The sequence below is a fragment of the Poeciliopsis prolifica genome, unplaced genomic scaffold (assembly GCF_027474105.1).
Source record: "Poeciliopsis prolifica strain line A6 unplaced genomic scaffold, Auburn_PproV2 SCAFFOLD067, whole genome shotgun sequence".
Taxonomy (NCBI): domain Eukaryota; kingdom Metazoa; phylum Chordata; class Actinopteri; order Cyprinodontiformes; family Poeciliidae; genus Poeciliopsis; species Poeciliopsis prolifica.
In genome coordinates this window covers 1,925,077-1,953,041 of record NW_026562442.1, presented here as the reverse complement: position 1 = coordinate 1,953,041, position 27,965 = coordinate 1,925,077, and the positions used below count along the sequence as shown (strand labels likewise).

Here is a 27,965-nt window from a genome sequence, read left to right as displayed (position 1 = left end):
GTACCATTAATAAATAGAAATAAATAAAAACATGAAGATAATAAAACAATGAATAAGTAAAAAATAGAAATATAAAAATATCAAAAATCATTACCAGATAAGAAAAACAAGCAAGTAAAATCATTAATATAAAACATAAATGAATATTCAGCAGAAAAATATAAGCTTGTGATATTTTTCGCAAATACAAATCAGAAAGAGGGAAATTAACACATCTAATAAATGCATAATGTTAATGTTTGAGTTTTATTTGAATCCATGTGTTTCAGTTCGAGATTTGGCGCCCTGCAGCAATAACACTACGTCAGAATAGGATTAGGAACTGTGGGTTGGCCCAGGAGCCGCGGATCTCCTCCAGTTCTGATTCAGTCGGATCGCAGCTGCAGTCGTTGCTCTATCGGCGCAGAGGACGAACCGAACCGGGCGCATCCCTCCCCGCCTCCGGAGGAAGCTGAATGAGCGCAGATGGAGAGTAAAATCCTCCGCAGATAGGATTTTGGTTTCGTTTTCGGAGCGAGGAATCCACGGATGCGAGGATGCGGTGAAGCTGTGGCTGCAGCTGCAAACCGAACGACCAGAAGGAAGAAGTTCTGCTGAATAGCGAGCCCAGATGAGGCAGATGTCTGTCTGCTGAGAGGTTCAGGACAGAGCAGAAGAGTCCAGAGGATATGGTCCCTGGGGCCCCCAGCACCACGACCACCACCACCACCACCATGCTCCCCGCCTCCGAGGCTGCCAAAATCTACCAGACCAACTACGTGCGCAACTCCCGCGCCATCGGCGTCCTGTGGGCCATCTTCACCATCCTCTTCGCCATCGTCAACGTAGTGTGCTTCATCCAGCCCTACTGGATCGGGGACGGCATGGACACCCCGCAGGTGGGCTACTTCGGTCTGTTCCACTACTGCATCGGGAACGGGCTGTCCCGGGATCTGGTGTGTCAGGGCAGCTTCACGGAGTTCCACAGCATCCCGTCCGGCGCCTTCAAGGCTGCCTCCGTCTTCGTCTGCATGTCCATGGTGCTGGTGCTCACCTGCATCGGCTGCTTCGCGCTCTTCTTCTTCTGCAGCACCGGGACCGTGTACAAGATCTGCGGCTGGATGCAGCTGGCTGCAGGTAGGAGACTCGGGGACTCCAGGTGGGAGTTGATCTGGAGGCATCCAGAAATTCAACTAAAAAAGTTCTGGACGCAAATGAATAGGGGCGCCGGGCTAGAGGGGGCGCCACAATATGGCAACATAATCACTTCTAGTAATTCTACAACTTATTTCATAATTATTTTTTCTTTATTACTGTTTACAAATAAAAGTGTAACCTGTATATTTACTTAGGATTACTCTGAAACAGCGGTGCTCAAAGTGCGGTTCAGGGGCAATTTGTGGCCCTTGAAAGGATTGAAAGGCAGCTGGCTTACATTCAAGCCTTCCAGACTGACAAAATCTGTACATGTTTTGGTCAGAATTTTTACAGAAATGTTTAAAATCTTAAAAAAAAGGCAAAAATTGTTCAGCACCAAAGGTGTTTTGTTGTTTATTATCCATGTTTTTTTTATTTTACGTAAGTAGAAGATTTGAGCACAAATATCCAGGGAATAATATGTAATTGATTCATAACTGATTCTGGAAACAATATATTTTTTGAAAAAAGTAAAAATATCAAAATTTGCGACCATTTGTTTTGTTTCAGATTCACAATCTACAGATTATTTCTCTACAAATATCTGAAGTAAAAATGGAAACAAATTAAATCAATTTTTTTGGGACAAAAAGTGGGCAGAAAATACTTTGAATTCAGCAAATGTTTGCCAAATCTTTTCACACGCCTTTCCGTAATGCTCCACTATAAAAACAAACAGAAGGGCAGCTAAATGTGTGTATTATTTTAGTTTTAACAGCACAAATGAGAACGCAGTTAGTTTTTCACACATTACAGCTGCAATGAGACATAAAATGTTATTTTTCTCCAACACCAACTTATTTTTCTTTATTCTGCACCTTTCAGAATAAAGAAAACATAAAAGTGTAATTTATGTGATCTCAAGCTGCAGTCGGAAACATTAAGTTTCTCTTTAAATCCCTTTGATGTGTGTGAGAATAGCTCTCGACACATCTCAGTGAGTTTAAAGATTATATTTGCATAAAATATAAACAATGATGCACAGAGGAACCCCAGAGAGAGAGGATCTGAATAGAAACTTTAATTTACTCCACAGGCATCTGAAAGTGTTTTTGTTTTGCCAGCGTTTGTCCCCATAGATCCAGATTTCTGACCCAGAATATTAAATAATTCTTCAGCATCAAACTGCACACCTGCTGAAAAGACAGCAGCTCAGTGGGAATTAAACGTCATAACATTAACAGAGAGAATATAGTTCTGCTTTTGAGTCAAAGTACGACCTGCAGCAGTTTCTGCTCCCATAAAGTTCAAACAGTTTTTTGTTTCAAGATTGTTTCCGTTTTTGTCCCAAATTTATTTGGTAGATTTGATTTTTAAGACTGTAGCCTATATTATTTATGCCGCATAAATAATTTAAAAGTCAAACTTTTGAGAAAAAAGTAAGAATTCTGAGATTAAATTAAAACTTTTATAGAAAAAAGTCATAAATCTGAGATTAAAGTCAAAGTTTTGAGAAAATAATTTCTTTTTTTCTAATCCTCTTCTGTAAAAGTGGAATTCCCCAAAGAAGAAGATTTAAATTTTGACATGCAAAAGAATCTGAATCGTAAAGACGACAAAAATATTTATCTGAACATCATATCTGGTTGTCATAAACACAGTGAAGCAAATCCATGTCTTTTACTTTGAAAACTGAGGACGATCAAAATGTGTTTTCTGCTCTCTCTCGTTTCTCTCACAACACAAATTTGACAAGTTCAATTAATTAGAAGCTAAAAATGAAAGTAAATACAAATGAATCATAAAACGTCGCTAAAAATAACATTTCATTTGGGTTTCCAGACAGCTACTCGACTGTCTGATTCAAAACATTCCTGTTTTAGATCCGTCCTGCTGAGTTATTTTCCACCACAGGAGACAAATAAATCGCTCACATGAATGAAGTTAGCAAGTTAAGGAGGCTTAGATTTTGAAATATATCTGAAAATTGCTTCAATATGCTTAAAAATTAAATTCTTAACCCTTTCATGCTATGATCCTTTGTGTGAGGATTTTTATTTTATTTTCTTAAGGCATTAAAAAGGTAGGAAAAAATTTGTAAACATTTTTTTTTAGGTGATCAATTGTAATTTTCTCCAAATACAAAGTTATTTGTAAAATACACCAGTTATTAGGGGTAATCTGATGTCACAATATCTTTTTTACCTGCAACAGTCATTATAGTAGAAGGAGGGACCGGGTCAGTCGGCAAGTTTTTTTGTCTTTCGGCCATATTGGATTTAACAAAAATAATTTTCTTTCATTTGCAGTTGATGGCCAGTAGTTGATAGTCTGTTTTATGATTCTTTAGTGTCCACTTTGGTGATCTGTGTGCATTCATAACATAAGAATCCACAACAAGCATAAGGAAATGGCTTTTAGACAGCTCTCCATTGTAGTGACCACTATGCATAAAAGGGTTCATTTGGAAATCCAGATTAATTTACTCCATTCAGTCCTTCTTGTTAATAATTTTCTCAGATAAAACATTTCCCTGCAGCTAAAATACAATCATGGAGGAGATTTCTGCCTCTGCAAGAACTCTGGAAATCCTCCCTGTCAGGAAAGTCGTTCCCAAATGTTCAATTAGTTTTAGTTTGGTATTAGATTCCAGAAATGCAGTTTTGATGAAAAAACTCAGCGACGGTTGAACAATCAAACATTCCTGTTTGATGGTTTTTCTTGACCGAGGCGTGCCGGGAGCGAATGCGGTTCATTAACACCAAACTCAAAAAGAGAGACGGATTTTACACCTTTCTATGCTGCTAAAAATGACTTCTTTTTTTTTTTACAAGAGTGAGAAAAAAACTGTTTGTGGAGGAGAGCGGATGGATAACGAGGTGGCTGTTATCCACAGGCAGGGGTTGCAAGGTGTGAATGTCCAACTGGATGAAGGTAATTAAAGGCAAACAAACACGAACCGACAGGAGAATCAAACTGGTTCTGACCAAACAACTTTTCTGTTTACTTTGCAACTATTGTCCGTACAACAAGACACTGGAGCCCTGAAGACAGGAAAACAAGACAGAAAAAAAAGGAGTAATTTTATGCCAAAATACATATTTTGTTTTAGAAAAAAATAAGGACATTTATGAGAGCCAAAAGTTGAAAATTTGCAAGAAAAAAACTAAAATTTTCTGGAAAAAACATGGAAATTTCTCAGTTTAAAAGTCAAAAAAATACTATAAAAAAAATCAAAATTTTTAATTCATCTTGTAAATTTTAAACTTTTAAAAAATGTGAAAAATTTATGAGTTTAATCTGAATATTCTTGGTTGTTTCTCAGATTTTTGACTTTTGAAATGCAAATTTTTTTCTGGAAAAGTTAAAAGATTAATTTCAAAATGTCTAAGTTTTTTGTAAAATACACCAGATTTTCAACTTGAAACACAAAACTCTTCTAAATATTTTTTTTAAAAGTTCATAGGACTAATCTAAAAAATTCAGATTTTTTTTTCTCACAAATGTTCAACTTTTGAAAGTCATAAATTTACAAGTTTCTTTTCTTGGCAATATTTGCACTGAATTTCCACAGGGAATTACACTGAAAATATCAGTAATACATTTGTATGTGACATTTGCGTCTGAGTTTTATTTGGTTGTTTTCAGAGTTAAAATGTATTTTAATATAAATGTTGTAGATTCTTGACCTTAGTTTTCATAAATTTGTTAAAGGCAGATATGGTAATAAAATAAAAACTATTTTGGTGATCCTGACCTATCAGTCTGGATGAAAAGGTTATTTTTCTGCAGCTTTAGCTTAGAAACCATTTTATTTTTTATACTAAAACCAGGAAGCAGTGCGGAAGCTGTGAGCAGCAGCAGGAAGTAATCAGTGATGTGACGCTGCACATTGATGCCCAATAATCCGGATAACCGCCTGGATCTGAGAACCGCACTCAACGAACAGTTAGAAAACCTTCTGCATGGAAACTTGCTCCTGTCTCAGCAGCTGTCAGCCCATAAATGTCCATCGGATCAGAGGTGATTCACTCTAAAGTGCTGCTGGAACATCTGCAGCACGGCGGCCATTTTCTGGTCAGTCCTCATGGTCTGGTCGGCCCACTAAGTGGTGCTTTAGAGCAGGAGCCGGATCTCCAAGGCAGCGATTAAAGGTCCATTTGGTAGCTGGAAGTATTGATCCGAACGTTGCTTTCCAGAATAACTGGAAGTGGGGCTGTAGCAGGACGCAGCTGCCGCTACTTGGCCGCCTTTGTGCCATGAAGATTCACTGATGATATGTTGCTGTGAGAAAGGGAGGGCTTAATTTTTACACAAGATGTGTAAAAAATTATTTTTTACACAATTAAAAAATAAAAGAATTATGACTCTAATTTCACAAGATTACAAAAGACTAAATCTAATGAAGAAAAATTCAAAATTTTGAGAAAAAGATCAGAATATTTAGAAAGTCAGAATTCTGAGAAAATTAACTGAGAAAAAATGTAAATTCTTAGAAAATTAAAAATTCAGAGAAAAAAAATTGATTCCTTAAAAAATTCAAAATTTTGAAATTAAAAAACTCCAAAAAACCCCTGAATTCTCAGAATAAACTAAAAATCTGACAATAAAAATCTGATTCCTTGGAAAAAAAATCTAAATCATGAGGAAAAAACATGTGAATTCTGAGAAGTCAGAATTCTGGGTTACTATGATTTAATATGCACTTTACTCTTCCATCATTTTGCTCAGATATCTTAAGAGAGCGAAGACAATCTCTGAAAAGCACTTTAGGAAGTTGCATCATTATTGTTAGAGTTCTGTAACTGAGGCTTTCGTTTAAGTTTTGTCAATAATTGTGGAATATTGATTTTAAAGAAGCACATTAATGTAGACTGAGTCCATTTCCAGTACAAACTGAAGCTGAGTGCTAATGACATCAGCCCAATTGTTATCCTCTCACATATAATGAGCTACAGAGGGAGGCTTTACAGTTATGTAACATGACCTCACATTACACACACACACACACACACACACACACACACACACACCACACACACACACACACACACACACACACACACAATGGGAGAGCCATTACAGAGTCAGGTGTTACGATGAAACTCCCTCCTCTTGCTTGGATGGTTCCTTCAGCCAGCCAGCTGGGAGGCTAACGGTGTTTAAGCTAACCAAGGTTTCAGTAGTTAGCATGAACTGGAAGACAAAGAGGGAATGGAACAAATTAGAAGAAGCAGCTAAGTCAGCTGTAAATCACAGCATTTGAGGATACCAGGATCAGCTCCTGGATTAAGAAACTGGATCAGCTTCTTCTGCTGACGAGGATCTTAAAGGGACAGTCCCAAGTATGAAAACCTCTGTTTAATGTGATTGTACCAAGAGAAGTTCTTGGATCTGGATAAACCTACTTATTATTTTGTCCAGATTTTAATTCATAGCTGTGAAAAAGTATTTGCAGCTTATAAACGTTTTCTATTTTTGCTGTTTTTGTCATGCTATTTTTATTTTTTTTTGCGCTTTACAGATTTCACTAACTCACACTGAAGATATTAACACTTTTCTATAAAATTTTAACATATCTGAAATATCTCATGTAGCCTCCACAATGTTTAATTACTTATTGCATTCACAAATTTATTCAGACAAATTTATTTAAGACAATTGGACATTGTCTTAAATGAAAATCCGCAACTGTGAAATGTTTGTTTTTCAACATTAGTAGAATATGAATAAAGTTGCAAGCATTTGTCATGGAAACGCAGCAAAAGACATGATGGATATCAACTAGATTGAATTAATCTCATCATTAATTAATTTAGCATTAGGTTCCGCGAAAATCCATACTAGGGTAATAATTTACCATTAGCAGAATACATTTTTATGATTAGCACTTCTAACTTTTATGTTAGTGGTGTTAGCTCACTAATCCAGAACGTCAAATTACTTTTAACATCAGACAATGATACTTTTAGTTCACATGGTTGAAGTTAGCGTTGTAGCAATAGCTTCCTACAAATACCATGTTGGGGTAGCACTTTAGCGTTAGCAGAATTCATTTTTCTGATTACCACTTCAGGGTTAGCAAGCAAACGCTTTAGTTACCGGTATGGGCTCACCGCTCCAGATCGTCAAACTGTTTTTAACATTATTTTCAACATACCTTAAGACAATTAAACATGGCTGAAGTTAGCGCTTTAGCATGAACTCCCACTAAATACCATGTTGGTGAAGCGCGTAAGCTAATGCTTATGTGCATTAGCTTATGCTCTTATTACTGTGCAACAAAAAAAATTGTTAGCGGCGTTTGCTCGCCACTCCAGATTGTCAAGCTACTTTAAACTTGAGACAAAGATACCTTAAGCTAATTTTCAAAAGTAACCTTAGCTAGTACATGTAGGAGGCTAAATGAGTTTGTCCTTAAAAATTAGCGGAGTGACGGAGCAGCAGTGTGAGGTGAAGTCAGACTGGTGTGTCTGACTGGGGAACTGTCAGGTATTTAAAGCTTTAACTGTGACTGACAGCTTTGATTGCAGAGTAGTTAGGATGTGGAACGAACAGAGATGGAGATTATGTGAGACGGAGAGTAATACAAGAGGCTGTCATGGCTGCCAGAGGAAAATGACTCCTAAAGACCTTTTCTCTCCAAACGGCAGTGACTATTAGAACGGATCCTTCTATGTTCAGGCTGAACTGCAAAGAAATGAAGTTCAGGAATGTGGCTGATTAGTTCCTTGGTGAAAAATAAACAGTGAAATAGCTTGAGGGCACTGATAAAAGCATGCAACCACAGTGTTGTTTTAACTGGGGAAATATTTATACCATGAATTGATTTGAGCCCAAGGGGTTCCTGCACATTAAAGCAGCATTTAGGTTGTATTTTCACTTTAAATTACAGTAACTATTGACAGAAATTGGATTTTCTTTTTCATATGCCCCTCACATGTTTTATTAATCCACTTTCAAACTGAATATATTACTAACACAATTTGATTTCTGTTTTTCTTTAATTAAATTCCCTGATGTTGAAATACTTAATCTGATATTTTATTCTTTTTCACTGGTTGAAAGTAAAAAGAACTAGACTTGAATGGCTAAAAGTGGCATTTAAGAGGTTAAAATTCAGAAAATCAATGAATATTTGTTAAGTTTGAAGATTATTGACAACTAATATTTGCACAGCAGTTTTTTAAAAATATTTTTTTTGTCACATTTCATTACACGAACAGCGGGTTTCTTGGCTAAAAATCAGAGTTTCTTTCTTTTTAACAGGCAACAGGGTTGACATAACTTCCCCCAATAATTGGCTTTCAAAATGTCAGGGACGTCTCTGACATAAACTGACACAAAAGTAATGAATTGTGGAAATTGCCTTGCTGCTCCAGACATTGACTTGGTAATGAATTGAAATGATCAACAGTGTTTCTAGAAATCATATTACCACTAAAACTCTTAGAATCCCCAAGCAACTAGTAGATTCTTTTCAAATAAATTGTTGTAACCTGGATTATTTTGAGTATTTTCCAACAGTAGGACAAATACTGGCAGTATTTTATATAATTATGTTAAGGTTCTTTTTTACAAAGACACAATTGGTGGCGTTTGGTAATGGTGGTAATAAAACCCTTTCTTACCACTTTTCACTCACATGTGGGGTACCACAAGGCTCAATCCTGGTACTCCTTCTGTTTAACATCTACATGGTCTTGCAAGATTAGCACATATATGCAGATGATACACAGCTCTACATTATAATATCACCAGTGAGTCAGTCCAAACACACTGAACACACGCCTAGGAGGAGCCATTATTTTCTCCAGCTGAACAGAAACAAAACTGGAGTTAGAGCTTCAGAGAAATGATCAAGAGTCGGCATACAGACTCAGTTACAGCTAGAAACTACCAAAATCTGTATCTGAACCTTCAGAGACACATAAAGACTAAAACAAAGTAAGTCTTCTATCACCTGAAGAGCATTTTCAGTATTAAAAGACAAATTTCCCAGTAAGATGCAGAGAAACTCATCCATAAATGTATCTTTATTTTCACATATCTGCCTAAAAAAGTCAATGAGACTGACTGGCTTCCAGACAACTATAAAACTGCTGAAACACTGATTTCTATTAAATCAAGGCTGTTTAGAGTCGTCTTTTATCAATAATTGGAAAATTGATCAATATATTAGATATTTATTTGCTTGATGTTGGTTTTTCATCAAATGTAATGTTTATTTCTGGTTTCATAACTGGTTGCTGTATTGTGTTTTATGGTCTATAGCTCTTTGAACAGCTTTTTTTGCTAAAATATGTTAATCAAATAAACTTGATTTGAATAGATTAAATAATAATGTGTCCACAATTAGTTATTTTTGCATTGGATTTTCTCTTTTTGTCATGTCTTGTTGTATTTAATCTTAAGACGACATAAAGAATGAGTTTAGGCAGATATATTTAGGCAGATATATTTAGGCAGATGTTTTCCTAGAGATTTCTGAGTCGGACAGAAAAGCTGTGATGTTTTGGAGGCATGTTGGCATTTTCCAAAAAGCCGCTGTGCCCTTTTTAAAAGTGAGGGATGATGATGGTGCGGTGACCAAGCGGCGGACAGGTGAAGCCAGTAGCAGCACTGATGGGCCGATAACAAGGGATTTTCAGGACTCTCTGCAGGATGTGTTGAAGTTATTACACCGCTAATCAGAACCTTGATATGGAGCAGCAGGAGACCTAAAAGCAAGGGATTTAGAGGTGGACTAAGGATCAGAAGAGAAGTAATGACATCCTGATGTGTGTTTGAAAAAGCACACAGATGTGCTTTTGACCGTTCAAGTGGAAGTAGAAGGCATCAGAGTTGCTTAAGCAAATGGGCTCATGTTGCAGTCGTATTATTCAGTTGTGACGTATCCCTGAGGGAGTGACTATAGATAGTCTGCCCACTGCATCAGGATAAGTGACAAATCCCACAGAAGGAGGAAAAGGATCGCCTGGATGAAAAGGAAACTGTCCCAAAAGAAAGATTATTTATTTTTGTCATGAAAAGAAAGGAAATATGTCAACAATGCACAGTGCAAGTATTTTGCACACTTAAATGTTTCAGATGAAACAGATTTCAGATAACCAAATTAATTTAAGATGCAGTTTTTGAAAACTGAACCACAAAAAAGACATTTTGAATTTTTTGGAAATTTCTTTCAGTGTCTTGCGGTCTGCTTTTACAGTAAACTTGCAAGGGTGGTTAGGAATGTTGCCATTTTTTATGATCTTATACTTCTACTAAATTGACATTTAAATAGGAGAAATGTTCTTTAAAATACTGATTAATAATATTTTCATTCCATACACCTGTTTTATATTAAAGCCTAATAAATGATTTATTTCTCAGTAGTTTTTGTATGTGTCAAAAGGGCTCAGCGATGAATCAATTTTTAGTTTTTAAAGATGTAATTTTTGGAACATTTAGGCTATGATTTTTCTCCTTAATTTTGAGAATGAAGTCATAATATGACAATAATACAGTTTTAGTAATACAAGATATTTTGCTGCAAAATTAAGACTTTAATCCTGGAAATGTTCTTTGGGTGATAAAAGACTGATTTTGTAATTGCTTTAGGTGTTTGTGAAGGTTAAGAAGCTTTTTTTTCTCATTAAAATTAAGTTTTTCTCAGAATTTTAAGATATTTGTTCTGGTAAAAGTGTGTCTTGATTCTGCTAATATTTTGTTCATATTCTTGTAATTAAATAATTATTGTAACCTGACACTAATACTCTGTCATCCAACTCACAGAGAGGATGATTGAAATAAAAGCCATTTTCTGTTGTTTGTAATTTCTTTTTCAGAAGAGAAACCAAGAAAAACAATCACATCTGGTATGAAAATACTGTTGATTGTATATTTAAGTCAATATTGTTTAGCTATAGTTTTAGATCACATCTTTGTGCTCAGTTTTATGAGCTTGATTCTTCTAAGTAATTGAATAACCCTTTCCAGTCAGACCAGTTTGAAAAATGAATACGGTAAAAGGTTTCAATAGGAGCTGCCAAAGTTTTATACCGACATGAATATTGCTCCATAAATCCTGCTGCTAAATTATAATTGTTGTCCTTGTCTTCTTACAGTAAATCCTAGACAGAGTTGAAAGGGAAAATATCAAAAGCTCAGGAATGTTTTCCTAAATATCTGGTAAGAAACCGGCTTTTTGAGCTGAATACTACACAAATCCAAGAGATTTCATGAAGATTCAAGTCACTGAGAGGAGTAAAATCTTCCATGCCTCATTAAGATATGATTATCCGCCTTCCCAGGAGTAATGCAATTAGTGTAACGCGGATGAAGGCAGAGGGGTGGAGCAGAGCGGCTGATTGCAGGCCGGCATTGACTGCAGCAAGCTTAGAGACCTACATTACTTAATCCTCAGCCCATCGCCACCTTTTTACCTTCCTGTAAGAACTTCCTGTGACCTCAGATGCTCGGAAACTTTCAGCAAAACTTTCTTTCTAGGTCCGAATGAGGCTGAGCTTTGAGGCTTGCTTTGCTTTTATTAGACGTGACAGGCTGAATGTTGAGGAACGACACCCGGGGTAAACAGCGTCACATGACTGGATTGCTACTAGATCTATAGGGCCTTTTCTCAGCCTTGCAGCCAATTTAAGTGATGTTTCAAATTAAACATCTGTTGTCGCTTCTCCTTTTCAATGGCCGGTTTGAGTAGTTTCACCATGAATTATTTATCAGAACATATTGACTCTTGAGAATCAATCTGAGAACCTGGAGTGCATTAAAGTGGACTTATTATGCTTCCGTGAACATGTTTGGATACGTCTGTGGTTTATATAAAATATGTTCAATACATTTTTTGGACAAAATTATCCTTAGATATTGAGATTTTAGGCTGGTTAGTTCTGCCTATTTTGAGCTTCTTCCAATAATCCAAAATAAGCTGCTGCTGGCCACAACTCAACATTAAAACTCACATGTTAAAATTATCACTATAATGCGCAATTATACAACCACATATCTTTGAAAAGCAGAATTGGAGCCTCCTGCACAACAACAAGAATGCAGAAAGTGGTCTTTGGATGGTAAGTCAAGAACAAAGCAATCTGTTGTTGATGTTATTAAGAGTTGGAGTGTACAGCAGTTAAACCAGCTTAACAAACATGCTAGAGCTCAGTTTAGGTAACGGGCATTGACTGCTGATTTATGAGCTTACATTTGAAAAGTTTTTGAAACAGATTGTTTTCCAGACATGAAAACAAAAACAGCTGGGTGTTTTGTTTTTTAAGCACTGAGCTGTTTTTAAAAGCTGCAGAAACCAAAATGGTTCCTGCAGCTTTTAATACCCAAAATTTCTGTTAAATTATTTGCATTTATTCTCATGAGTGTGGACTTTTACACATTAAAATCTATATAATTAATTCAGCAAACATTAATGTATTAAAGTTCCATCTCTAAAAATTATACAACTCCAGTCATTAATATTTAGTTGAGAACAAAGAAAATCCAGATGACACTGGCTGAACTTGTGTAAGCTGTTTTTCTCTCAGAAACTTGACAGATGTAGAAAGACAACCCTTAAAGTCCATATCCATTAGTGTCCATATTTGATTTGCTCTCTGTTTTCCCAGACTTGTCTTTTCCCCATTCTCCCCCTGTCTGTTTGATGATAATACACTAAAAGCACCCATCTTAGAGATGCTTGTTCAGCGCTCACATTTCAAAGCAGAATTTAGGAAACTGTGTTTGCAGCCAATATAGAAGTAGCCAAGAGCAGCCCACAGACATGCTGCTGAATTCAGATGCAGCAATGTTTTAAAATAGATGTCTATCTGCAGGGTTTGTGGATGCAAAACAATCTTTTCTCATGGATTAACGGGATTACCAGATGAGACGATGGACAGACAAATCAGCTTTTATGCAACTTGGCAAAGATTTGCTTTCAGGAAAACACAACTTTTAAGGCTTGTATTAAAAATAGAACAAATTTAAATGAAGGAGTTACTCTCATATGTTGTTGAAACCTGATAACTAGTGTATACAGTGCAGCAATTAGTGACCATAGCCAAAATGTGCTAATACTTAGCATTCCTTCTGAAATCACTTATAACTGCTTCTTTTAATCGTTAAAACACCAAATATTCATTAATACGCATTAATATTAAAGTAGAAGCTGATATCCACGCTCTTATTTCTGGTCTTTGGGGTTCAGCCAATCAGAGCTAAGGAAAAGGAATGGTGCTCCTGGATTGGCTGCTTTGCCATTAGCGTGTGAAGTAGCATTCCACCTCAGCTTTTCAGTTTCTTTCAAATATTTCAGTAGGTTTGTCACTATAATAAATATTGCTGGGCAATAAATTGCCCCAGAAATTATTGCAATAAAGAATAATATTGTTTTGAAACCATTTTCACCTAATTTGAAGATAATAGCATAATAATACAAGTAGAGCTAGAATGAATTAAGTAATTGATTAATATGGTGATTAGTCTGAAGATTAATCAGATAAAAATATTGCCACATTATGAGGGTTTTTCATAAAAGTTCTTAAGCCTTTTCAATACAATATCAGAAGTACAGTGAAAGATGAAAATAAAAAGTATTGATTCAATTCTTCAGGTCACTCAAATTCTGATGGCATCAATTTTGAGAAATTTGAATTAATATGAGTTAAAACAGCATTTAATTTCCCTTTGGGACCAGCAAAGTACTTTTGAATTTCAATTTAATTTTGAGCTGACTCACTCACTCTCCATCTGGTTACCTAGCAACTCCATCATTCTTTGTTACCTAGCAACAAGGCGTTGAGTAACTTGTACAGCAGCAGTTTCAGGTTTGTTCATTGTGCCTCATAATTGCTTAAAAATAAGAAAACAAATGCATAAAACAGTAAAGATAATGCCACTAGTTTAGTTAAAAAAAATCAATGTTAAGTGATTTGTGCCTTATTTTTATCATTTCTGTATGAGTTTTATGAACAATTAATAGCTACCTAATGACCTTTAGCAGGAAGAAAGCTAGTTATGTTGTTCCTATGATATAATCTTTTGTAATAACTTGATTCTTGTCTCGTTTTATGTGTTGAGGGCAAATGTTTGGATAAACTGCTAGTGTTATTTTTTTCCAGCCAGATCTGATTAACTTATTGTAAATCTGTCTTTCATACAACACATCGCCCTCTCACCGAATCAATTAGCTCAGATTAATTAATGAATATACTCTCCTTTTGCCCTCAGGTCCTAATTAACAAAAACTCAACTTGCTTTACGTTGTGATTATGAAGCTGTGTAGAAAGGAGGGTATTTCAGGATAAAATACTTAATTTGACGTAACTGAGGTGGAGGAAGACAACGAAAGACAGAAATGTTAGAACTGCGTGGGCCGGACGAGGAATGGGAGGTTTGTGTTTAGTATGAGTCTATGCAACTCCAAAACAAGCCGCTGATTAATGTGCCATCTTAAACCACCCAAGGTTAGACCAATTAGCGCAGGAACTGGGAGCGCAGCGGGAAAAAGCAACTTAACTTCACAAAGTACTTTTCTGAATAAATAACACAAAAATAGAAATGCAAAGATATTAGTTGTCGTGTTAAGACGAAACATTAATTCAAATAACCTAAAATCTGTGACTCTTGTCTTCCATTTTATGAATTGCAGTACAGCGACCTGCCACAAGAGGTTAGAAAAGTAACTGTTTTTAAATATCCACCAAATCCAACAAAAAATACTTGGTAATCGTTTCTGTTTTTGCAGTGTATAAAACACTTTAGTGTCATTTTAACTCATTTTCAAACGTTCAGTGATGTTTATAGATTTCCCATCCTGGGTTTATCTTCCTGATCGCTGGGTCGGGATGGAGGCGACAGCCTCGTGATTATTCCTCCTCCTGCGTGAGGCGGCAGGACAAGGACACGGCGACCCGTCTGGGTCGAAGCCATGTTTGAGTGATGCTGGTGTCCAGGAGACTGATGCCTGGGATCCAGCCGTTGTTATGATGCTGCGCTGCCGTTGTATGAGTGACTCTCGGATGTTCACTGATTTATGCGCTATCTTGATGAAGTGCCAACACCTCTAAATTTACATTTTGCATGGTTTTGTGTTTCCATTTGTGCCTCAACTGTACAATGGCAAATCGGGGCCATAAAAGATAGAGGTAAAATAAAAAGAGAGTAGATTAACACCAAAAAATCTAATTCTCTCAAAACAACTTTGATATTTTGAGTTTGAAAAGTCGAGAATTTGCATTTTCTCCTAAATCTCAGAAGTTTCCAAGAAAACCTCGAAAAGTCAAAGATAATTGAAATTATCTTTGAATTTGAATATTTTTATGGCACCAACTTATTATTAAACAAATATCTGGGTTGATTTTTAAATCACTTGGGCTGTTTTAAGAAGTTTTATGACAACATATTACAAGTTTTGTTGCTAGAAAGAAAAGTTGGGTAAATTTCTGCCAAAAAAATTCAGAGTTTGAGATTAATCTTAAAAATGTTCTTGTAAAAATAAGGAAACATTTGCTATAAAAAAATCAGTAATTTGGACTTTTAATCTCAGAAATGTTAAAAAAAAAATCCCTCCGAAAGTCAGAAATTGACCTTTGAAACTCAGGACTGTCCAAATGTTTTTCTCAAACAATTCTCAGATTAATCTAAAAATGGAGGGTTCAAAATAAGCAAAAAGAGGAAATTTCCTATTTGTATTTATTAATCTATTTCTACCCCAAAAAGGAAAATAAACATTTTTTTTAATGTCATTTATTGTTGCTAGCAACTCCAGAAAATGTTTACGGGGTGTAAAATCTTACAGAAAACAAAAATGTCAAAAGTTAAAGTGTTAATTATTTATTCAGTATTTTTTTTTTATTGGGCGTTACATTTATTGCGTCACTGAAGCATTTTTAACGAGGGGGCCACGTTCCCCTCAGCTCCCCCTTTAAGGGCGCCACTGTTTTTGACCAGAAAAAAACTGTAGCAAAAACATAAACAAATCCTTCTAAAGGCAAAAGGTTTTATTTTGGGACGTCAGAGTAAAAATAAAAGGGGGCTCTAAAGCATTCTGAAACCTGAAAATCTGCTAGCGGAGCCACAAGATGTCTCCTCCCAGGTTCCCTCCTAATTGCACCTATCATCCATCTATAATTATAACATGCTGCAAATGAGAAGGTGCGCCTCGCTGTGTGGAAAACATGACTAACAATGTTAACACTTGGAGCCGTGTTGGTGGGGAGGCCTGGAAGTGAACGCCGGGGGTATTCGCTGAATACAAATGAGTTCTGAGCTGGAGAGAACATCAAAAGGCTCCAGCGCCTGTGTGGCAGCGCAGAGAGGGTTGTTATTTCATAAACTTAGCAGGCGGGGAGTTAGGAAGTGTAAGCTGCGGCAGTGTTTGAGTCCCATCGGACACGCTTATAAATCCGCCGGGGGAGAAGCGGCAGAGTTAAGTGTTAAGTTTTTGTGTTTTTATGCCGTTTACAGTCAACATCTCCATCCCCCCAAAAAAGGCCACAGATCAGTGAAGAGAGGGAACGCGTATTGTTTCGGGGACGTTCTGAGTCGCCTCGGCCACCCATTGATGCTCTCGCTCTCTTTCTTTTTTGAGCTTTCCGGTTGCCATGGAGACCGCCCTTTGAGCCGCTGCCATCGGCGTCGCATCACTAGCGCGGTCCTCTGTGAGCAGTCGAAGGGGGAATACAGTCCGAGATTCGGTGGAAAGCCGCCGGAGACTCCGTGAAGTTGCTACAGAAAACAGAAATGTTGAAGCAACACTTTGGTCCGTCGCAAAATCCAAGTGTCAGTTGTGACTCCGCGCCGATTGCATCCAAACAGACTCAACTGCAGGAGTTGCAGTCAATGCTCCAAACAAGTTGTGCTTGTTGCAATTAGCTTGATCCTGGTATGCTCCCTTTGCTGAATAAACATTAAAATCTATTGGAAAACAGCGGTGTCCATTATTGCCTAGTGTAAAAACACTAAATCTTAAGTAATTTTTGTCTAGTTTCTAATACTACAGATATCTTAATACTGCCCCTCAGTGGACTGGCGACCTGTCCAGGGTGACCCGCCTCTCGCCCCCTAACCACTGGTGATAGATATAAGCTTCTCCCAACCCTGATCGGGACAAGAGTGTAAGAAAATAAAAATTTAAAATCTGACATTAATTTCAGAATTATTTGAATTGTTTATACACTATTATAAAATTTTAGGCTTAAAATTCAAATCTATAAAATAAATTTAGAGCACACCTTCAGAGTCAACAAAGTTCAAGTTCACAAATCAAACGGCAACAAAGAACCATTTATGTGATTATTTTTATGTACCAACAACATAATTAACACCTATTTGACTTAAATTGGCACATAATTAGTATTCTGAATTTAAATTCAAAATGCTGAATTCTGTCAGACTTTTGCTTTAATTTCAAAATTCTAACTTTTGTCACAGAATTCATGTCATTTATGTTTTATGCCAGGAAGCTGGCAAAGAGCAATCCAATCAGTTGCTCAGAATTCAGAGTATAAAAATTCTAAATTCTTTTCTTTTTTTAACCAGATTGAGCCATAATTTTCACAATGTCTTAAGCTTTAATTCTGGGGTTGAACTGCTTGATCAGCTCCACAGGTGTCATTTTCTCATCAAGGCTGGTTTCTGGTTGTTTTTCTTCCCTTTACATCATTTGTAATTATAACCCAGCACTGGATGAGGAGAAGCACAGAGCAGGAATGGGGGAGGGAAGAAAGATAGAAAAAGAAGGAGAGTATGTACTCTGGGCCATCAGCTCAGATCAGAAACATATTAGATGATACAGAAATGGAGTGGAGCAATCCCTTCGGTCTGACTTCAAAGCAGCGCAGTTTCGGAAAGAAAATAAGGGCAACCGTTAAAAGATTCAGGACTGCTGAAGTCGTCTGTCGCTCTGAGAGCAATGTCACATCTGAACGAGCAAAATAGGCAGATATGAAGCATAACTTCTTGTTTTTAGATTAAAAATGCGACCATCGCTGTTTGAGAATAAAATAGTATACAATTCGTTTAGGCTCAGCAGATATTTGTTTCCTCCTCATTACGATGCTACTAGCATCTCATCCTCACACCAGAGGACCAGCACATATGGCGCAGCTCTAATAGTCTGACGAATTGTGACCCTTCATTCATCCAAACTTCATTTTCCAATTTTTTCATTTAATATTTTATTCATAACATTTACACAGATGGAAACAACAGTGTGTTTAATCTAGGGCTGACAGTTAACAAAGCTAATGTTCTCACTGAATAATAAAATATTATTGCATCTGTTGAAGTAACAGTGATGTGAACCATGTTTCTGTCAGCTAGCACTTCCCAAATAAAACATTTAACATGCAACAATAAGTTAAAATTTCCCAGTAAATATTCCTCCCATTAAAAAAATTTTTTTTTGAAAAAGTTTAAATCCATATACATTTATGTTTTAACTAGTCACCTATTTTTCTTTGGACTGTCAGGCTTCTTCATCTTTATCATTTTCAAAGCTTGCTTTTGATGTTTGTTGCTATGCTAGCAGGTAGTATCAAAACTAAATGATGCATTTTTGAGACAATAGAAATAAACTAGTAGTTAGCTAATATAAATACTTTATATTCTGTGTTTTTATTTTTGTCCTCTTTCAGACTGTGTGTAAACCCTGTTTCTGTCAGCTAGCTTCTCCTACATAAAACATTTAGCGTTACCAAAATGCTACATTATGTTGGTATATTTTCCATTAGATATCTGAGTATGAATGCAGATACATTTGTTTCCTTGAATTATATTGCTTGCTTATCTCTTTACGTTTTTGACATCAGCTTTATGCTAACAGATACTAGCTACTGAATTCCAATGCTATCAACTAACATCAAAATTAACTTACATTTTTTGAATTAGGAATAAACTAGTAGCTAATTTCAATATTTATCAATATTCTGGTGTTCTGTTTCTGTACTTTTTCAGCCTGATATAAACCAGGTTTATAACAGCTGCCAAATAAAAACATTTGACATTAGCAAAATGCAAGATTAAAAGAAATTTACTACTAAAGGAGTTTAAATGCAGACCAAGTTGTAAAAGATATTAATAATAATAATAAATTCTTATTTGCAGATGAGTTCTACTTGTGCTTCTAACAGCTTGGAGATAATTAGATTCTAAATCAGATAGTTAATCAATTTTACTCTCCCAACTATTTTCTGTAACATGAAGGAAGTTTTCAAACTGAATAAATTCAGAGGGGAGTCTGGAGTTTATCCTGTAATGGTTGAATTGTTCATTTAGGCCTGACTTTGAAGTGCGGTTTCTTTGTTTCTGTGTCATTCTCTGATGCTTTGCAGGCGCTGCATTTTTAAACAGTTCCTCTCTTTCCCTTCGTGTCTCAATCGAAGCGCGTTGGGAGTCAAGCCCCATCGTTCATATTGAATTCTCATCTTCCCAAAAATGTCATCAATATGTGGCTTTTATTGTGTCCAGATATTTTGTTATCTTTGGTTCGGTGAAAACTCAAACATCGGGTTCAGCGTTTTCCTCCTCCTCTCGTTTCATCTCGTAGCAACAACAGCTGCACAGCGCGAGTTACTGCAGGAGTTAGAAAAGGAGAAAACAGGGGGATGCAAATGTTGTATTTGCATCCCCCTGTCTAAATCACAAAGAATCGCAAAGTTTTTGTAGTGAAGATCAGAGCAGACATCAGCAACGCTCTGCTGGTCGAGATTTCAGCAGCAGAAACCTCATGTAGTCGGGATAAATTCAGATAAATTGATGCTCTGAATGAGTTTCATCTCAAATGTTTAAAAGAAGAAATATTGGAGCCAGAGTATGCAGCATCTAATTGTTTCTTTATTCCTGTAAGTTGGCCTGTCCCAAATTTACTTTGTAGATTTGAATTTTGAGTAGAAAGTCTAAATTTAAAGTCACAATTTTAGATTAAGGTCAAAATTGTAATATTAAAGTCAAAATTCTGAGACTGAAGTCAAACGTTTGAGATTGAAGTAAAAATTCTGAGTTTAAAGTAAAATTTTTATTTAAAACCAAAATTCTGATCTTTAGATTATAGTTAAAATTTTAAGATTAAAGTCAAAATTCTGAGATTTACGTACAAATTTTGAGATTAAAGTTAAAATTTTTCAATAAAGGTCAAAATTCTGAATTTAAAGTAAAACCAAAATTTAAACCCAAAATTCTGGTCTTAAAGTCAAAATTTAAAGTAAAAATATGAGGTTACAGTTAAAATGTTGAGATTACAGTCAAAATTCTGGGATTAAGTTTGGAAGTTCAAAGTACAAATTCAGAGAAAAACCCCATAATATTTGTCTTTTTCCCATTTTTCCTAATCCTCTTCCATACTCAGCAGCTTCAGATCAGCTCATTAATTTTCCCTCCAAACACCGACTAACCTCATGAATCACTGAACCGGCTGCTGAAAGCTTTAATGAACTTAGCGGTGTGCTGCAGGAAGCATGCTGCACATTACGCTCCATCTGCCCTTCCTCTCATATCTGCACTCTGATTCACGGCCAGAAGAGAAACACAGATGAAGGGAGGGAAGGATGAGCCTCATACATTCCTGCATCTGCCACTTTCTGCCCCAATTAACTCCCATTAATTGCATTTGTCATGCTCCACCTTGAAGCAGACGCCCAAGGTGGAGAAAGCAGCAGCTGACCCTGGGACATGAGAATGTGTGACATGAATGCCTGAGTTATAAAACGGCATCTGATTGTGTAGCCATCCCGGCCAGAAACCGGCGGAACGGAGTGGGAGACAATTAGAGGACGTTTACGATCATTAATGTTCGAGCTGCAAAAACATCGTTATTTCCGACGAATCGATGGGAAATCAGCGCTCAGATGTAATGGGATGAACTGAAGCAGCTTTCCACGACGGCGTGTTATGGAGATTGTAGATAGAGGGGGGTAAAAAAAAAGTGTTTCTAAATTGAAAATTTGCCAGAGAAAAGCTTGGAAATTTTGTGAATTTCAGAAAAAAACGTGGAAATTTCTGAATGTCAAAAGTAGAAAATTTACGTCCACAAATGAAAGCGGGTCAAATTGTACATTTTTTTGGGAAGGGTGAGTAAAAAGATCTGAGTTGTACGACGGAGTATTTGGGGCACGCTCAGAAAATTAAAAAATAATTAAATTACGAGAAAAAAGTCAGAAAATTATGAGAATAAAGTCGAAGTATGGCAGTAAAGTCATGACTACGATTTTATTCTTGTACAAATCTGATATTATTATTACTTTTTTCTCAAAAATATTGACTTTTCCCTAGAAAATTACGACTTAATTCTTATGACTATACTTGTAATATTAGGACTTTATTTTGTAATATTATGACTTTATTCTTGCATTATTTCAACCTTTTCCTCCAAATATTCAGATTTAATTCTCAAAACATTAACATTTATTCTCGAAATATGACTTCATTCTCATCTTCCTTCAACTTTATTCTTGTCCTGGTTTATATTTGCAATACTTTATTCTTGTAATTTAATGTTTTTTATTTTCTTATCTAACACTCCGTAGTAAAAATCAAAAGCTGCTTTCCAGGATCCCACGTCCCTGAGAAGTTCTGACCTCTGGAGCCTTTACGATCGGAGGGAATCTGCATCCCTGGAAGTTAATCGACCTTCTCGTTTCTCTGCGTTTGGTTTGGTTCTCAGCGTCTCAGCGTGAGATTCGGCTCATTACTACCAATCTCCTGCAGAGTTCGAGTGCCAGAATGAATCTCAGAGTCAGGCAGCTCGTTTCAAACAGCCTATCCTCCATTTTCCTGTTGACCTCAATCACACAAGGCGTCGCAAACGCGCATCGCTCTGCCAATATAAATGTTGCCTTCAGCATTCAGGCTGTCCGACCTGAAAACATCAGTCCTGTTAGAAATGAGCTGACGAGACAGCAGAGTGAAGATTTCCTTATGAATGTCATTATTTATGACGGTATTGTGTGCACAGAATCAGTCTGATTCTTCTGAGCTGCATGAATTAACAGACAGGGCCGACACAAGCCTTTTTAGGGCCGTGAGCAGATTTTTATTTGGGCCCCCCATATCAACCTTCTTCAGTTCAACTCTTTGTGTAACACACCTCCTATCATTAGAATAATTTGTATTTATATTACATCATGAAAGTGTTATTACAGCAGTTGATTTTAACCTTAAAAGAGTAACACACTAAAAAAAAAGAAAAAGAAAAAAAAAAGGATTTTCAAATGTAGGACGCAAATTTATATCAATGATTTACTGCGCAGGTTGTGTTTTTAAGAGCATTTTTAATATTTGCCTACAATACATAAACGATTCACGTATTTAATTACGATAATTACAAATGCTAAAGACAAAAGATGCAGCTCATTGAAATCAACAGCATTTCCCATTAATATAATTTAGCGTTTATAAAATTTAGGGAAGATGATTATGGCCACTAAAATAACAAAGAAGAATTCTAGTTCTAATCTTCTGAAACCAAAAGTTAGAATTCTGACAAAAAATAAAGAATTTTGAGTTTTTTTTACCAATTCTTTTGTACTTTTTTCTGAGAATTCAGATCTTTTCCTTAGAACTCAGTTTTTTTCCCCAGAATTCCAACTTTTCTTTTGAAGAATTTTAACTTTTTTCCATAGAATACAGATTTTTCCCCTCTAGAATTCTGACTTTTTTCTCAGAATATAAGCTTTTTTTTTTTTTTTTCAAAATTTCTATTTTTTTTTTTCAGAATTTTGATTTTTTTCAAGATTTTGTCCCCTGACTTCTGAATCTCCCCCCCAGAAGTCTGGCATTTGATTTTCATACAATTAGAATGAGAATAATTCTGGTCTATTCTAAGAAAAACATCTGATCCTGATCCTCTTCGGTTAAAAACTGCTCTCATTTGATTAATAAAACTATTTTCAAGGTTCTATTTATGTGTCTCTGTGTCACAAAACTTTATGCTTGACCGGATTATGACACAAGTGGCATAATTTATCAGTTAATCCACTTGTAACTCAAGTTAGTGTTCAAGTATTACAGGTATTTCCCAGGTAAGCCATTTTTTCTGGTTAAAATCTAAAGAATAATATCTTAAATTGCGTAGTTTTAGCCTTTTCTAAAGAATTAAAATGACTCCATTTAGCTCCATGCTAACAGTCATCAGATGACAGTTTCCAAGGCGTCTAACATCATGAGGCAGGCGGCAGACAGCCTGTGAAGACGGCCCGTGTCAACACACGGTTCTGCAACATGCGGTTCTGTTTTTACGCCTCCTTCAACACCTCTGGCCCGAATCTAAACTGCTGCCAACACCGTCACGTTTCCCTCTGATGCTCATTCCCTCCTGATTCAGTCTGCAGACTCTTCGATCTCTAAAATACAGAATTTATTTCATTACTTATTGCATACTTGCACTGTTTTACACTGACTTTTTAATTATATTTCTGCAGTGAACATTATTTTTGAAGAAATACTCAGTTTAATATTTATATTAACTTCACAGTATCTTTATGTTATTATTAATTGTGATTTTACATATATATATTTTTTAACACCTTTGGGAGTTTTTTGAGCATCTGCTGCTGCTTTGAAAACTGTTTTTATTCTATTGTTTCCTCTCCTTTTCTGTTTTCCTTAATTTCATGCAAAAAATTGTTTAAATTGATTTCCCAGGAGTTTACTTCCACAAAGTGAACATTACATATGAACTCACAAATTCTCCAAAAAAAAGAACCATGTTAATCTTTTCTCCCCAATTCAAATGTTTTAGGTTTTAAAGTGTTTTATTGGGACATGATTATCATCATGTGTGAACTAAAGTCTAAATACTGAGGTGTAGTTTTGTATTTAGAGGAATGGGCAAAGATTTCAATCATCGATTAATCGCGATTAATCAGTTACTGAAGTAATAGTCAACTAATTTAGTAATCATTTAATCATTAGCTGGAATATACAGATTAAAAACACCGCCATTTGCTGAAAGAACAACATAATCAGACCAATAATTGAACTAATATTTTCATTTTGTATTTCAGATGGTTGAAATTTTCTAAAGAAAATTTATAAAGTTCCCTTTGCTATCCAATTAATAATTGATTAATCCAATTATAATCACTGTATTGATGTTCAGTCAAGCAGAAATGGCTGAGCTTTTCACATGTTGATGTTAGAAATATTTTCTTTTTTTTTAGCTAAATGCATGTTTTGCTACAAATGATCACTTAGAGGAAAGATGTATTGTTGCATTTTAGGCAATGCTTATTTTTTTATTTAAGGAAAGGTTTCATTTGTTTATTTAGATATTTTAATGTATTTCTAATATTGCATCAAAAAGCGAAATTAAAAATTCCAGAATGTGTTAATTTTTAAAATCAGAATAACCGAATAATCGATCTCTAAAATAATTGTTAGTTGCAGCTCTAATGTGCAAAGCAAAGTTTAAACTCAGGAGTGTTAAATACAAATCCAAGAATTTCAAGTGTGATGAATGACTCTGTGTCTGTAGCCAACAATCTATGCAGCAATGCATCTTTAATAAACCGCAGCATGTTTCCAGGTTCAGCAACATGAATCCTCCCCTGGTAGCATGTTAAGCACCCTGGTCCATCTGTCTCACCTCCTGTTCCAGGTACCAGTCTGGTTCTGGGCTGCGTGATCTACCCCGACGGCTGGGACAGCGACGAGGTGAAGCGGATGTGCGGCGAGCAGACAGACAGATACACGCTGGGCGCCTGCTCGGTGCGCTGGGCCTACATCCTGGCCATCATGGGCATCCTGGACGCGCTCATCCTCTCCTTCCTGGCATTCGTCCTCGGCAACAGGCAGGATAATCTGATGTCTGAAGACCTGCTGGGAGAAAGTAAGAGGAGCATCTCAGATTTTATTTCACTTGCAAAATACTAAAACATCTGAGACAACCGCGCAGGTTTCGGTGTCTAAAAGAGTGAGCTTTAAAAGCTGCAAGAGCCTAAAAATGATCAACAAGCTGCGTTCAATAACTGAATAATGAAAAGAAGGAAAGTCAACATCAAATCAATGTTAGGTACTGTAGAAAGTAATTGGAGGAGTAAAATTCCGTTTTCGACTGAAGCATTAATACAAATATTTTTTAATTAAAAACATATTTTAATTATTTGGTTATTTACATCCTTTAATGTCTTTCTCATATTGCATAAAATTGTTAGAATAATTTATCAAAATCTTACTCAATAACTAAATTAATTATTTTAGGTCACACAGATTTAATTCGAAAGTAAAATCTACTTCCAAATCCTGCAAAACTCATAATATTCTTCAATGAACTAAAATATAAATTAGTAAGTAACTCAACTAGTTTTTAAAGAATCTTACCTAACATTGGCCTTAAATTAAAGTGCATTAACTGACGCCAGCACTCAAAATCAACCGCGCTTTACAGTCATAATGTCTTTTTCCGTCATTTTAATTTTATTTCTGAGTTATACTTGCTTTCATAGCACATCATTAATTTGTATTATGGCTTGTCGAGTGTTTATATGTCAAAGCAGAACCGCGTAAAGTGCACTTTTCCAGCACGAAACGGACTCTGTTCCGACCGTTACTCTGATACGTTCTGCCCTGGCCGCCATCTTTGTTTCCTCTATCAACGGAATGACCAGCTGCGCCCTCTGTTGGGTGGCGGTCAAACTACAGCACGAATTTAATTTATTAAACTACGTCACTGTTAAAGATGCTCCTCGCATAACGCCTCTCTTTTCATGCGAACGTTTTTAATTTATATCGGTAAACACCACCTGGTCGGTCGGCTGCTTTTGTTTCTTTTTTTAGATGACAAGCGCTCCAATAACCAAAGAGGATGATTGATGGAGAGCAGAATGAATGAACAAAAAGCATCTGCAGGAAGAAAGAGCGATAGGGAGACGGATGGGAGTCCGAAACGGAAAACACACAAACATCAGGGGTTAATTGAAGCCCGGGGATGCTGGACAGAGTCATGAATTACTAATGGATGTTTACACAGCTAGACTAAATGAATCACAGCCAGCCCATCAAGCGGTTGTCTGCTGGCTTGTATGAAGAAAGAAAAAGCAATTATAAACCAAAATACTTGAATGGGAAAAATAATGAGCCATCGGGGAGAAAACGGAGAGACAAAGGTGATTGTTCATGAAATAAAATAAGGATTTAATTGGTGGTAGTTGCTTTTTGTGTGTGTGAAAACATAAAATGTCCAAATTTGAGAGCATTTATTTCCTGAAACATAATGCAACACTGCCACCTGCTGGTTATCTCACTTTTCACCTCATTTAAAAAAATGTTTATTGTTTTTATCTCCACAGAAACTGGAAATAATGTCATATAACACCAGGAAACGGTGAAGAATTCACACACGTGGGTATGTATGTCTCTTTTTACCAAAAATAATTTAGCAAATGAACATAAAAACGTCCATATGAAAAAACTCACCCCCATAAATGTTACATTTTATAACAAAAAATGTTTACTGTCAAAGTCTAATCTTTGTTTTAATTCAATTTATCTCTTGAAAATAAAGTCATTTCACATGAAAAAAAGGAATAATTCTTTTTTGCTAATTAACAAGAATATTCTGATTAATTTAAGAATAACCTTTTTTTTCTTCAATTTATTTCTGGAAAAAAATTATATATATTCATATATATATATATATATATATATATATATATATATATATATATATATATATATATATATATATATATATATATATATATGTGTGTCTAAATGTATATATATACATACACACCTTAAGCAATGAAATGTTTTTTGTTTTTTTTACTTCAAAAGTATTTAAATTACTTGTTTACTTGCATTTTTTATGGAAAAAATTTTGAATTTTTTTTTATCCAACTATATGATCGTTTAAATTATCAATCGAATAATCAATTACTAAAATAGTCATTATTTGCATTGCAACATGCAACCTTTACTAGAAGTAAAAACTATTTTCTGAGACTATTTGGCACCTTCAGAGGAATAAACTTTGGGGGGAATAATGGAAACAAGCCAAATAAATAAGTCTTAAAATGATAAAACTCTAAAGTGAATTGTTTTAGATCATTTCTGTAGTTATTTTTCTTAATGTCTGCAGGTTTTACAGTTTGGATGTGGCATTACTCCTGGCGTCAATCTCCTGGCTCAGCGGCTGGACACAGAGCTGAGAAGCGGCAAATTAAAGCAACAAAAGAAGAAGAAATGCCCTGAAAGAAGCCATTCAACCCAGTACTGAGATCAGTGCCCCATTTGTCTGTAAAATACTTTTTATACTCACCTGAAACTGACATTTTTTTTCCAGGATGAGAGTTTGTCATTCTTTTTCCAGAAATGGACAAAAAAAAAAAAGTCTGCTTTTCAGTTTTTTTTCTTGGGGCAGAAAAAAAGACAAAACAATCACTGAAACTAAACAGACTCTGATGGACAACAGCCTTGACGTTTCTTACCAAGTCAACAAACTTCATCCTGCTGAAGACGACTGCTGTCTGCAAAAACCTGGGAACTGAGCAAACAGAGACTGGACAATCAGAAAAACAAAACAAAACAGTGTGGTCTTGTTTATGATGAAATATTTGATGTTATAAAATGGAAACTGTTCATGTCAAAGCTTTCTTTGCTGGTAAAGTTTGTGATGAAATAAAAGAGAACACATAAATTATATGTATTTAGTGAATAGCTCTACATGTTGATTCTGTCCCTTTGTCTCGACTTTGAAATTGAAATGTCCTGCCATTGATTGATTGTTAGTGTATCTTGTTATTTAACAATATTGTAAAGAAAAAGAAAAAAATATGAATAACCGAGTCTGGTTTTGTTTTCTAAGCTGACATTTTTCACTTTAACGCACCACAACAAATTTTATACAAACGTTAATAGTT

At 35.8% G+C, this 27,965-nt stretch overlaps 1 protein-coding gene across 1 annotated transcript; it reads left to right on the top strand.

Moving 5' to 3' along the window:
* Positions 1-334: 334 nt before the first annotated feature.
* lhfpl3 (LHFPL tetraspan subfamily member 3) lies at positions 335-27,898 on the top strand. The gene is made up of 4 exons (XM_055020471.1): positions 335-1,116; positions 24,704-24,934; positions 26,394-26,449; positions 27,185-27,898. Exons 1-3 carry the CDS (start codon positions 669-671, stop codon positions 26,414-26,416), a joined length of 702 nt encoding a protein of 233 aa, XP_054876446.1. The 5' UTR covers positions 335-668; the 3' UTR covers positions 26,417-26,449; positions 27,185-27,898.
* Positions 27,899-27,965: the final 67 nt, after the last annotated feature.

Excerpts from the sequence above, each read along its gene's own strand:
- lhfpl3 (XM_055020471.1), top strand. The coding sequence starts at position 669 with ATGGTCCCTGGGGCCCCCAGCACCACGACCACCACCACCACCACCATG. Across the intron at positions 1,117-24,703 it reads CTGGATGCAGCTGGCTGCAG|GTACCAGTCTGGTTCTGGGC; the intron begins GTAGGAGACTCG and ends CTCCTGTTCCAG. Across the intron at positions 24,935-26,393 it reads TGAAGACCTGCTGGGAGAAA|AAACTGGAAATAATGTCATA; the intron begins GTAAGAGGAGCA and ends TTATCTCCACAG.